We start from the raw sequence: 12,063 nt of genomic DNA, 5'->3' as shown, positions 1-12,063 counted from the left end.
GTATGTGTAGGTACCAATGAGATAGGGAAAGGTGGGACAGAGATGAATTGGGGGAAGGATGAATTGGGGCTGCGGGGAAGTGGCCCGGGGAACTGTAGCAGCAACGCAGTTTAGCACGGTGGACGGATGCTATCGATAGGGTTATATATATATATATATATATATGCTATCGATAGGGTCGCTGGGCTGAGACCCATAGTAGAGGAGGGCCAGGTCGCTCCCACCAGCCCCTGGGAAACTGGCATGGACTTTGATACACCCCAGAAGGGGTACTGAACTCTATTAGTGGCCTAGCTGAAGATCTGGGGCCAGAAAGGCCCAGAGAGGCAAAGAGCCTCCAGGGAGGAAGCCCTGGGGCACATGGACCCACGCCAGGGTCAAGACTGCTAGAAGAGCAGGGACAATTTCAGAGAGCCCAGAAGGGACTGAGACAGTTAGAAGCAGGGTACTGTGATAGGCCTTCTGGATTGATTGAGGAGCGAGCCCAAAGGTCAGGCTGCAGATCAAGGAACCTTACAGAGGGCGCTGAGATATACATCCAACAGGGGGCCTAACCCAGAAGGGGGTTGATTTTTATCTCACATACAGACTGTGTGACTCAGCCCGAGGGCTGAGTCACCAAAGATCCACCACAAACAGAGAAAGAGAGAGCAGGCACATGCAGAGATGGGGCATTCATGAGAATTGGAAGCATCCCATTACATATGGTACCAGAAATGGGATATTTGAACTAGCCTCTGCAAGCAAGGGGAGCAAGGAGCTCTTCTAATAAGAGTTCTAGGCCAGCAGCAGCAGGAGCTACAAAGCTCCAGCAAGCTACCCAGCAGCAGCAACTCCAGGATCACCAATCTCAGGCTTGGCAGGGAGCCTGTCAGCCATGACAGTGTCCACTCAGGACCAGCCGTCACAGATGCCACAAAGGAAAAAGCCATAATGCTCCACCATGGTGCTGCAGGTATTATGGGCAAGTGGGTCAGGCAAAATGGTTTCACCCTGATCCAGGCCATGGTTGTAAGGCCAGCCAAGTTGCCTTGAGGGCCACCTAGACCAGTGAAGGCCAGGCTGACCAAGACACCTGGCCAGGAATGGGGGAGGCCCAGGCTATAGTGAAGGTAGAACAGAGGACCATCATAACTTAGTTTAGTGCTTGGGAGGCTGCCCCAGGGGCAATTTGTTTCTGTTGTGGGAAAATGGGCCACATAAGAAGTTATTGCCCTGAGAAAAACTTGAACTCTGGAAAGCAGTACTAGTATTATCATAGACCTAGGCCTCCTGGTAACTGGCAAAACTGGGCTAGACAAGGAAGCAGGACTGGGCCCACATAGTAGAAATGGGAAAGCGGTCTGGGGGGCTTGAACAACTCTTCTGCTGAGGGCAAGACTCAGTCTCCATCCTGAGGAAAGAGAACATGGGGAATCTATCTAATGTGTCACAGGACCAGGGCCTGAAATAATTCTGGAGGAGAAAAGCCCAGTGAGAGGCCCTGAGGGATAGCAGGGTTCCCTGACGGGAGGTGTTGGAGACAGAAGGAAACCTATTTCACAAGGCCTGGGAGCTCAGAAAATGACTGATAGCCAGGACTCTTGGTTGGGCACCAGGCACCCCTAAAACCTGCAGAACAAGATAAATGCTGTCTGGCATAAACTAAATATCAGGATGAAGTCTAGTGAGACCCAGATGCAGGGAATGAAATGGACATGTTTTCAAGTGGTGAAAGAGCTGGCCAAACAGCTGGGACAGACCAAGCAGGAGATGGCCAACCTTGAGAAGGTGAAGCTGACACTGGTGGCTGAATGTAGAGTTGGCCAAGGAAAGCAAAATGTGTCTGCCTAGGGGATGAAACACTGGGTACACAGGGGATGATGGGCAGGAGCCCTGTGAAGGAGGTGAGCTGAACCGAGACCTGGAGGAAGAAGTCTCCAGCCTAAAAGACAGACAGACAAGGTGTTGGGCATCTGCGTGTTCTGGAGAGGTAATGTTCTGCCTACTATAGAGACCAATTGGAAAGTACGGAAATGGAGGTACAGGAGCAGGAGAAAGAAACCCTCTCCTTGAGCAGAACACCAAAGAAAAACCAGCAACAGAAGCTGGATCTAGAAAAAAACCAGCAAGCCTTAAGGGCCTGTCACAGCAGTACAGTGTAAAGGGAGCTCAGGCTGGTGGGTCAGTCAGGCTCAGTGGTACCCCAGGTCCAGGTGGCACCCTGAAGGAAACCTGTCACATTAACACGGCTGTTACTCTGAAACCTGTCATTTATGGTAGTCTGTATTCGCAAAAAGAAAAGGAGTACTTGTGGCACCTTAGAGACTAACCAATTTATTTGAGCATAAGCATCGGATGCATCCGATGAAGTGAGCTGTAGCTCACGAAAGCTTATGCTCAAATAAATTCGTTAGTCTCTAAGGTGCCACAAGTACTCCTTTTCTTATTACCATAAATAGCTCTCCAGGTAGATAGGCCTGAGGGAGAAGATTCTGATCCACTAGGGTGAAAGACTCCCAAATCTCTCCAGGCAGAGAGGCCTAGAAGCAGGACTGAGAAACCAGAGCAAGGGCTACTAAAGCTTCCTGGGTAAGAGAGGCCAAGGAGGGAGAGCCCTGACTAGGGGGGCACAGGCAAAGGAACTCTTCAGACAGAAAAGTCTGGCTGGGAGAAGACCCTGCTGAACTGAGGCAAAGGACTGGGTAAGCAGAGACATTACCCTCAAGAGCACCACCTCAGTCTTGTCTGAGGGGGGAGGTATGTGACGGGGTGGACTAGATCCAGAGGCCTTGCGGCCCTGCCACACCCCGCCCCAGAAAAAGACAGTAGAGAGGTCCTCCAAGCTGCCTAGAGCAGCTGTGTGGGAAGCAGCCATTCAGGGCTCAGCAGGCTGGTATAAGAAGAGCTGCAGGGCCAGTGTGAGATCAGTTCCTTGCTGGAGCTGGGGGAGGCAGTTACAGGACCCTGGACAGAGCAGTGCTGACAGAGGCCAGGGGGATGTGGAGGAATTTGTGGCTGGCTATGGGGACTCAGTCAGGACAAAGACCTGAGGTAAGGGTGAAGGATGAACTGGGGCTTCAGGGAAGTGGCTCAGGAAATTGTAGAAGCAATGCTGTTTATTTAAAGGGATGTGGCAGATGGCTGCTATCTATAGGGCCCCCAGGCTGGGACCTGGAGTAGAGGGTGGGCCTGGGTCCCCCACCAGCCCCTGGGAAAGTGGCCTGGACATTGATACACCCCAGAAGGGGAAATGAACTCTATCAGAAAGGCCCAGAGAGGCAAAGAGTCTTCTGGGGGATATGGCCCCACACCAGGGACAATTTTAGAGACAGTTCAAACCCATGCACTGTGATAGGCCCTGTTGCACTGATTGAGGAGGGAGCCCAAGGATGGGGCTGCAAATTGAGGGACCTTACAGAGGGCACTGTGGATAGGCCCCCTGTTTAATTTTGATCTCCCATACAGACTGTGTGACTTGGTCGGAGGGCTGAGTCACCAAAGATCCATCACAAACAGAGAGAGTGCAGGCACATGCTCTGAGACAGGCACTCACAAAAGGTGACAGGATCAGAGGCAGAATTGGGGATGGGGGCAGAGCTGGGATCAGGGACCCTGGCAGCCAAGCTGCTGGGGTGTGGCACCTCTTGACTGGGTACAGAGGTTGAGGGAACAAGAATGGGAGGGGGCCCTTGGTGATGCCAGGCTCAGGTGCCACAGCAGACACAGCACCTGCAGCCATGGTATCAGGGAAGGAGATGTTTGCAGTTGGGCCCCCAACCGGTAGGGAAAGCAGCTGCCATACATCAGGATGGGGCGCACCCAGCGGTTCAACACCGGCTGTTGCCTCAATGGACCCGGAAGCCACAAACAAGGTGCCTTCTGCAGGCAGGCAGACGAACCCAAAGGCACTCCAGAAGTAAGAGCGGGGACAGCGGTCAGAGGAAGGGGGGAGAGGGAAGGAGGAGGCAGCTCTTACAGTTTTCCAGCCTGACTTTTGTCCCAACACCAACAAGTTGTATTACATTCCACATGCTTTTAATTATTATCCTGTACCTGCTAGTTCAAACAAAACATCGTCTTCCTTTATCCTGTCATTTCCCCCCCCTTGTCTGAGGAGGGAGTCTGTATCATCTCCTAGGTATGTGTTTATGCAGTCACCTGAGAACTCTGGGTGTTTCTGCACCCTTCTCTCGGGTAGAATTCCCAACCAGTGATTATTAAAAGCAATCTGGGAGATTTTAATAGGCCAGAAGTGTGGCCCACAGCACAGCGGGGCTAAGGCAGGCTCCCTGGGCAGCTCCTAGAAGCGGCCAGCATGTCCAGCTCCTAGGCGCAGGGGTGGCCAGGGGGTCTGTGCCCTGGAAAGACTAATGTCAGTGGGAGTGTGGTGAATACTAGGGCTCAACTGAAAAGGGAGAGGGGCACAAGCATGGGGGGGGGTGGGACATGGATGCATGGAGCAAGGGGACTGACCGGGGTACCACGGAGGGAGAGGGGAAAAACAAACGGGCTGGAAACAAGCTGTGGGCAGGGCAGGCAAGCTAACAATCACCAAGGGACTGGGGTGGGGCAGGCAAACAAGCAAAACTCCCAAGGGCGGGGCAGGAAAACAAACTGCAGCTACTAAGGGTCCAGGGCAAAAAGGGTAGCAAGGGGTGGGCGGGGCAGGTAGCAATGGGAAAAGGGGCAGGCTGCAGCAGGAAAGCTGGTGAGCAAGGCAGAAGGTGGGAGTTCACCAGCCAAAGGCTGCAGGGGAGAGGAAGCAGTGCAAGGGAGGGGGGTGGCACTTGTGCTCATGTGCACTTGTAACTCAGTTCGAACAGGCTGCTGCTGCAGGCCCAGGTAGTGAAAAAGGGGCAAGATCGGCAGCTGAGTCCTGGAGTAAGGAGCAGAGGCAGGTGGGGGGGGGGGGAGAGTAGTGGGGACAGATGGACCAGGGGGTAGGCTCCTCCCCGTCTCCCTACAGCAATAGTTTTTTTTCCCCACCACAACAGCAAAGTTGAAACGTTACTCAGGCCTTCTGGAGGCCCCTTCCATGGTGTCCTGCAGGGCTCCTGCATGCTCTCCTAGCAACAGAGGTCTCCTTCCACCTCCTCAAGGCACCAGCAGGCTCTGAGGCAGCAGCACCAGCAACAGTCAGTCTGGCAACCAGCCATGAGGGACCCCTCAGGTGGTGGCAGCAGAAGCAGGGGTAGGGTCCCTCACTCCTGCTCTGGGAAGCAGGCCAGCAGGTGCCATCCTGCCCCTGAGGAGCGGCAGCAGTAACCCGGGAGCCCACCAGCTGGCAAGGTAGCGGGGGGGATGGGGGCGGGGGTGTCTGACCCAGCAGCTCCACACCCGCAAGAAGTGGTAGAAGGCCAGTAGATTAGCCCTAGAATGATAAAGGCCCTTTTCCTTTTAACTGAGAAGGGGTTAGTCCAACTAACCCCTGAGTCCAACAAAGGGCTGCCTGAGATAAGAGGTGGATTAGGGTGTTCTGGGGCCCTGGGCCAGAGCAAGTGGGGGGCCCCTCCCTGCCTCTTCCACCTGCAGCCCTGCCAGGGAGCAGAGTTGGGACTCAGAGGCTTCCCCTGCTCCCCATCAGGAGTGCCAAGGGGGGCAAGCCCCTGCACCCTGACAGGAGCACCAGGAAGGCGAAGCAGTGCAAGCCCCCAACTCTGCTCCCCAGCAGGAGTGCTAGGGGAGCAGGGTCAGGGCACAGGGTGCCCATTTTCCCAGGGGCCCCCCAATTGGCCAGAGCCCCTGGGCATGGGTCCCTTTTTCCCAGTAGCTAATCCACCACTGCCTGAGATGTTTAAAAACCCCTCTGCCAGTGAGAGGGGATGGAGCTGAGCTGCTGCAGGGCTAGTGGCAGCAGAAGAAAAGCTGCTCTGGGGTAGAGCGTTGTTCTCTTCCCTATGGGGAAGCTATGTAACAGTTTGCCTGCTTAGGGCAAGGACTGACACCCCAGGGCCAATTATTAGACCAACCACCCTCAGAGTGAGGGTAGGGAGAGTTGTTCCCCTTTGTTTAGTGTGGAAATTGGTGTCTTTTATTTTCTTTGTTTGTGGATGGATGCTCCCTGGACCTGCCCCAAGGCCTGCCTGGAAAATTATTGGGGAATAAGCCCCCAGGTGGGAGAGTAAACCCCATCCAGAGTGCGGCTGACTTATTCCAGGCCCCCACCACCAGAGGGGGAACCACTGAGCCTGCTAAGATACAGAAGGTGCTCTGCTACACATGGTGTTAAAGTGGGAACTTGGCACAGCAAACTATTCTGGGGACAAGGTAAATCACATTCAAAATGGACAACATAATGAAGGTAGTGGTGCATGTCACAGCAGTGCAACAAGAGGCTACCAGTGTCCAGATGGCTGCCCAACAGGAGTGGGTACGGCTACAGCAGGAGACAAATCAACAGCTGATGAGCCAGGCAGCCCAGGACCAAGCCACCATGAGGTGGTGAACCTGCTGAAGGCCCTGGCTGCTCTGACACGTGGCCACAACAGGACATAATCCCTAAGAGCCAGCAGTTACCTACAAAAGATGATGGTGGAGGATGTCGTGAAGGCATACCTTCTTGCATATGAAAGATCAGCCCTATGTGAGGCCTGGCCCTGAGACCAGTGGGCCACTATCCTCCCCTCTTTCCTGTGTGGGGAGGCCCAGAAGGCCTACTATGACATGGCAGCAAAAGCTGCTTCAGACTACCCGCAGTTGAAAGCTGAGATCCTGGCAAGATCCAAGGTGATGACAGCTATAAGGGCTCAGAGGTTCCACGAGTGGCAGTGCTTGGAAAGCAAAGCACCAAGGTCACAATTCTTTGACGTGATCCATGTAACGCAGAAGTGGCTGCATCCCAAGATCCACAGCACAGAGAGGATTATAGAATTTTTAGTGTTGGACAGGTTCCATCAGACCTGTGAGGCTGTGGGTTGGCCAAAATGACCCCTCCTCTTATGATATGATCACGCTCATAGAGGTAGTTGATGGCCAGAGAACTTTCTTGGACTGCCTAGAAAGAGATATGTTGGACCAAGAGACAAGTCCCAGCCCTGAAGGCCTGGACCTCCGAGTGGTCACGTAGGACTATACTGGGGAGGAAGAACACCAAAGAGTGGCTTGAGGCCACAAAGGTACTTGTGGAAATGGGGAGAGAAGGTTGTGAGGTAGGGCCCAATAGCCCAAAGAACAGGGGGATGCCCCAAGCTATGTATAGGTGTTATACTTGTGCAATCGAAGACCCATGGCATGGCTGCACCTAGCCCAGGTCAGCTGACTCAGTCTCACAGTGCTCAGTCTGTGGGGCTAAAAATCAGTGTAGATGATTAAGTCTCGGCTCTGAGATCCTATGGGGGGGGGAGGAGGCGGGGGGGGGAGGAGGTGGGGCTCCAGCCTGAGCCCCAACATTTACACTATTTTTGGCCCTGCTGCCTGTGCCCCGTGAGCTGACCCAGGCTCTGAGTCTTGGTGCCATAGGTTTGTGGGTTTTTTATTCCAGCATAGACCTATTCCTAGACTTTACAGTTTACAAAATGTAAACTTAATTTCCCCAATACTAATTTCTCCCTACTGTTACTCACACTTTGTCATGACCCAACCACTCCCAGTCTTTGTTCAGGCCTAATCTGATGGTATCTAGTCTGCAAATTAATTCCAGTTCTGCAGCTTCACATTGGAGTCTGTTTTTGAAGGTTTTTTGTTGTTGTTGTTGAATTGCCACTTTGAGGTCTGTTTGTTATTGAGTGCCCAGAGACATTGGAGTGTTCTCCAACTGGTTTTTGACTGTTATGATTCCTGATGTCAGATTTGTGTCCCTTTATTCTTTTGCATTTGACCAATGTACATGGCAGAAGGGGATTGCTGGCACATGATGGCATATATCACCATTGGTAGATATGCAGGTGAACAAGCCCCAGATGATGTGGCTGATGTGGTTAGGTCCTATAATGGTGTTGCTTGAATAGATATGTGGACAGAGTTGGCACCAGGGTTTGTAGCAGGGTTTGGTCCCTGGGTTGGTGTTTTTGTTGTGTAGTTGCTGGTGAGTATTTGCTTCAGGTTGGGGGGGGGGGCGGCTATCTGTAAGTAGGGACTGGCCTGTCTCCCAAGGTCTGTAAGAGTGAGGGATCGTCCTTCAGGATTGGTTGTAGATCCTTGATGATGCACTGGAGAGGTTTTAGTTGGTGTCAACTGTCTGTAATGGGCCACTCTCTTACCACTTCAAAAGTTATTTCTCCTCCTTTGATATTCTGCTAGACTGACCTAACACTTGGTAAAGCAACCCACATCCTTTCACATATTTATACCTGCTCCTGTATCTTTTACTTCATGCATCTGATGAAGTGGGTTCTAGCCCACGAAAGCTCATGCCCAAATAAATGTTAGTTGCTAAGGTGCCACAAGGACGCCTCGGTTTTTTAGCTGATACAGACTAACAGAGCTACCACTGAAACATTTCATAGAGATCATCTGGGGCTGTCAAAGTCTAATTCACTTTTTAAGAAGTCTAAGTTTTTTTGTTTCAAAATGCCCTGGGTTAACATCCTGCTGCTGGCTGGGACTGGACATACATGAAATAGTACGAAAGGCAGGTAACTAAGTGTTGTAGAAGAAGGTGAAAGTGTCATAGGAACTCCAACAAGTCCAGGCAGAGGAAGCTACAATAGTCTAATCTGGTGATGGTAGTAGCAAGTATCACAGTGGGAAGGGATGAAGAGTCTCGTTGCCAGCCAGAGGCGGACTAAAGCAATAGTAGCAAGTAATGCAGTCTGTGTGACCAGGAGCAAGGAAGATCCAGGAGGAACTCTATTCTGCAAATTATCTTTCTGTTTGGACATCACTAAACCAACACCTGTATAAATGTGCAGCAATATCCACCTTATTCCATCCTTCCAAATGAATGGAATGTCCAGCCAGAGCAGATAAATATATCAGCTGGATATTTCTGCAAAAATTAATAATATTGGAATAACCAGATTAATGCCTAATAAAGACAGTTTGAATATCAGAGTTAATACCAGCTTGTGATGAATAGCACAGTCAATACTAGAGCCAGGCAAAAAATGTTTAATTCATTCACCCAAAAAAGGCTTCATTTAACTAAAATCTATTTGTTAGGTATAGCTCCATATTAGAACATTATTTGATTAAACTCCTCTCATAGAACTGGAAGGGACCTTGAAAGGTCAAGGCCAGTCCCCTGCCTTCACAGCAGGACTAAGTACCATCCCTTATTTTTGCCCCAGATCCCTAAGTGGCCCCCTCAGGGACTGAACTCACAACCCAGGGTTTAGCAGGCCAATGCTCAAACCATTGAGCTATCCCTCTCCCATAACAGTGTTGATAAAAATATAACTGTTTCAACATTTCTGAAACAATGTCTTGTTTTGACCTGACTTGAAATTTTTCATCTTGGTGTTTTTTTAAGGCATTTTAACAAAAGCAAAGCAGGACAACCCTCACAAAATGGCTGGGTGGGGAGCAGAAGGTGGAATCCTCCCTTTTAACCATTAACTATCTCTGAGAAGTGCTTTCTCCAATAATCTCAAGCTTTCCTCTAAAATTCTCCCCTGCTACAGACCAAACATGCCATATTTCCCATAGAGAGAGGCCCTCATATTTTCCAGAATGATTGAACAGAGTTGATATTGAGACTAGAAACAGCTAAACCCTTCCCTATCAGTCACTACAGTGATTCTATGAGCGATGATCCCTGGCTGCTGGTCATCCTCACAGAGCGGTCTGGTCATGTGGTGCTGGCTCCCCTTATTTCCACTGGCTGAGCTACATTAAAAAAAACTTAAAATATGTGTACTGTCCAAATATCACTTTGCATCGTAAGCAATCTCTGTAGTTGCCATAGCAGTACCATGTGATCACAAAGGGCAGAGGAGGTTCCATGCCATTGTGGAGGGAAGAGATTAGTGCATGTGGTGTGATCCATGCTAGGAAAAAAATTCAGAACCCTGAACTATGATGTTGCCATAATAAATACATATTTGTACAAAAGAAACTCTCCAAATAATAGTATCATGTTCCCATGTTTTGGGTAAAATTGTACCCCTAGTATGGATAACATAAGGTGAACTGACCTGTCCCGTTCGTACTTGTATGCAGCATCCACCAGCTCCTTGGCTTCATCAGTGCTGCTCAAAAAGAATGGATCTGGCAGTGTCTCCAAGATATCTAGTCCAAAGAGAGGAAAGAGCAGGACATGAGAACAACTCCTTCCCACCAGCTCACTGCACAGACCCAAAGTGAAAGGAGCACATTTCTTCTCCTTCATGCGGTAAACTTGCTGGATTAACCTTTAGGCACTTAAAGCCAAGACTGAGGTTTTGATTGAGGAAGTTGTTCCTCTATAATTGAACCTTTTCCATGCTATGGATCTAAGAGCTAAAGAAAGGGAGACATGAAGCAAAGTTAAACTGAGGGGTACCTGGGTGAAATTGAATGGCCTGCTCATATAGGTGAGGTCACACTAAATGATCTAATGGTCCCTTCTGGCCTTCTACTTTATGAATCATAGAGCTCTTGGTCCTCAAGAGGACCAGGATGTATTCCAGGAAGAAACTTAATAGGTAGCAACTTTTGGATAGCCAGCCATTCTTCAGCGCTCAACTGAAGCTGACTGTGTCTGCATTTGCTTTCTCAAGCCTCTCTGTTCCCACAACAAGACCTGTGGCCTGACCACCTTCCTCTCTTCCAAGTGCTTCAAAATGGATTCCTTGAGGACCTGCTCCATGATCTTTCCTGGGACTGAGATGAGGCTGACCAGTCTGTAGTTCCCCAGATTCTCCTTCTTCCCTTTTTTAAAGATGGGCACTTTATTTGCCTTTTTCCAATAGTCCAGGACCTCCCCCAATTGCCACAAGTTTTCAGAGATAACCGCCAATGGCTCTGCAATCACATCAGCCAACTCACTCAGCACCCTCAGATGCTGAGAGCCAGACCCATGGACTTGTGCATGTCCAGCTTTTCTAAATAGTTCTTAACCTGTTTCACCATTGAGGGCTGCTAACCTCCTCCCCATACTGTGATCCCAAGTGCAGCAGTCTGGGAGCTTCCCTTGTCTGTGAAGACTGAGGGGGGAAAAAAGCATTGAGAACTTCAGCTTTTTTCACATCATCTGTCACTAGGCTGCCTCCCCCATTCAGTAAGGGTACCACACTTTCCCTGATCATCTTGTTGCTAACATACCTGTAGAAACCCTTCTTGTTGCCCTTCACATCCCTTGCTAGCTGCAACTTCAATTGTACTTTGGCCTTCTTGATAACACCCCTGCACACTCAAGCAATATTTTTATACTCCTACCTAATCATCTGTCCAAGCTTCCACTTCTTGTAAGCTTCCTTCTTGTGTTTAAACTCATGGAAGATTGTTCTGTTAAGCCAAGCTGGCAATGGAGTCCTGTTTGAAATGGGATTACATTAACCCACTAGGGAACTACTAGTGCGCACCAGCAGCATCCACAGAAGCCATTTAGTGTGCAAAACACTAATGTGCACTAGAATTCATACTCCTCTGGTGCAGTCTGACACCATGTAGACTTGTAATAGGTATCCAGGTAGCTCTTCACATCAGCAGTTTTCTAATATTTCCTGATGGTGGTACTACTGCATCAGCAGCTTTTAGTTTGCCTGATCTGGCTTTCCTCTGCTTGAGCAATTCTATTTACAAAGTCCTTTGCCTCCACATCACCTGCAAATGTCTTCTGGCCTGGGAGTCCCTTAGGAAACTCTCATCTGACCTACAGGACACCTGTGAATAGCTTGCACTGGGGCCTTCTCCAATTTTGTAGCCACTTCCCTAGCAATCTATTTGAAGAGCTGCATCTGGTATACACAAGTCATCTGAGGGCTGGGAACTTTTTCACAAGGAGGGCGGTGAAGCATTGGAATAGGTTACCTAGGGAGGTGGTGGAATCTCCTTCCTTAGAGGTTTAAGGCCCAGCTTGACAAAGCCCTGGCTGGGATGATTTAGGTGGGGTTGGCCCTGCTTTGAGCAGGGGGTTGGACTAGATGACCTCCTGACGTCCCTTCCAACCCTGATATTCTATGAATTAACAGTTCAGAGCTTAAAAAAACCCAGGCTTCTGCT

The 12,063-nt window shown here is 50.0% G+C and overlaps 1 protein-coding gene across 1 annotated transcript in view; it reads right to left on the bottom strand.

Annotated features, from left to right (window-relative positions):
• Positions 1-10,249, bottom strand: part of LOC142000578 (myeloperoxidase-like) — a 78,280-nt gene extending 68,031 nt beyond the window's left edge. Inside the window, exon 1 of the mRNA XM_074974959.1 lies at positions 10,056-10,249. Coding sequence (XP_074831060.1) covers positions 10,056-10,249 — 194 coding nt within the window. The remainder of the gene's footprint in view (positions 1-10,055) is intronic.
• Positions 10,250-12,063: the final 1,814 nt, after the last annotated feature.

This window comes from Natator depressus, chromosome 17, assembly GCF_965152275.1.
Source record: "Natator depressus isolate rNatDep1 chromosome 17, rNatDep2.hap1, whole genome shotgun sequence".
Lineage (NCBI taxonomy): Eukaryota > Metazoa > Chordata > Testudines > Cheloniidae > Natator > Natator depressus.
The sequence above is the reverse complement of the archived record's forward strand: the minus strand, read 5'-3'. Positions and strand labels throughout refer to the sequence as shown.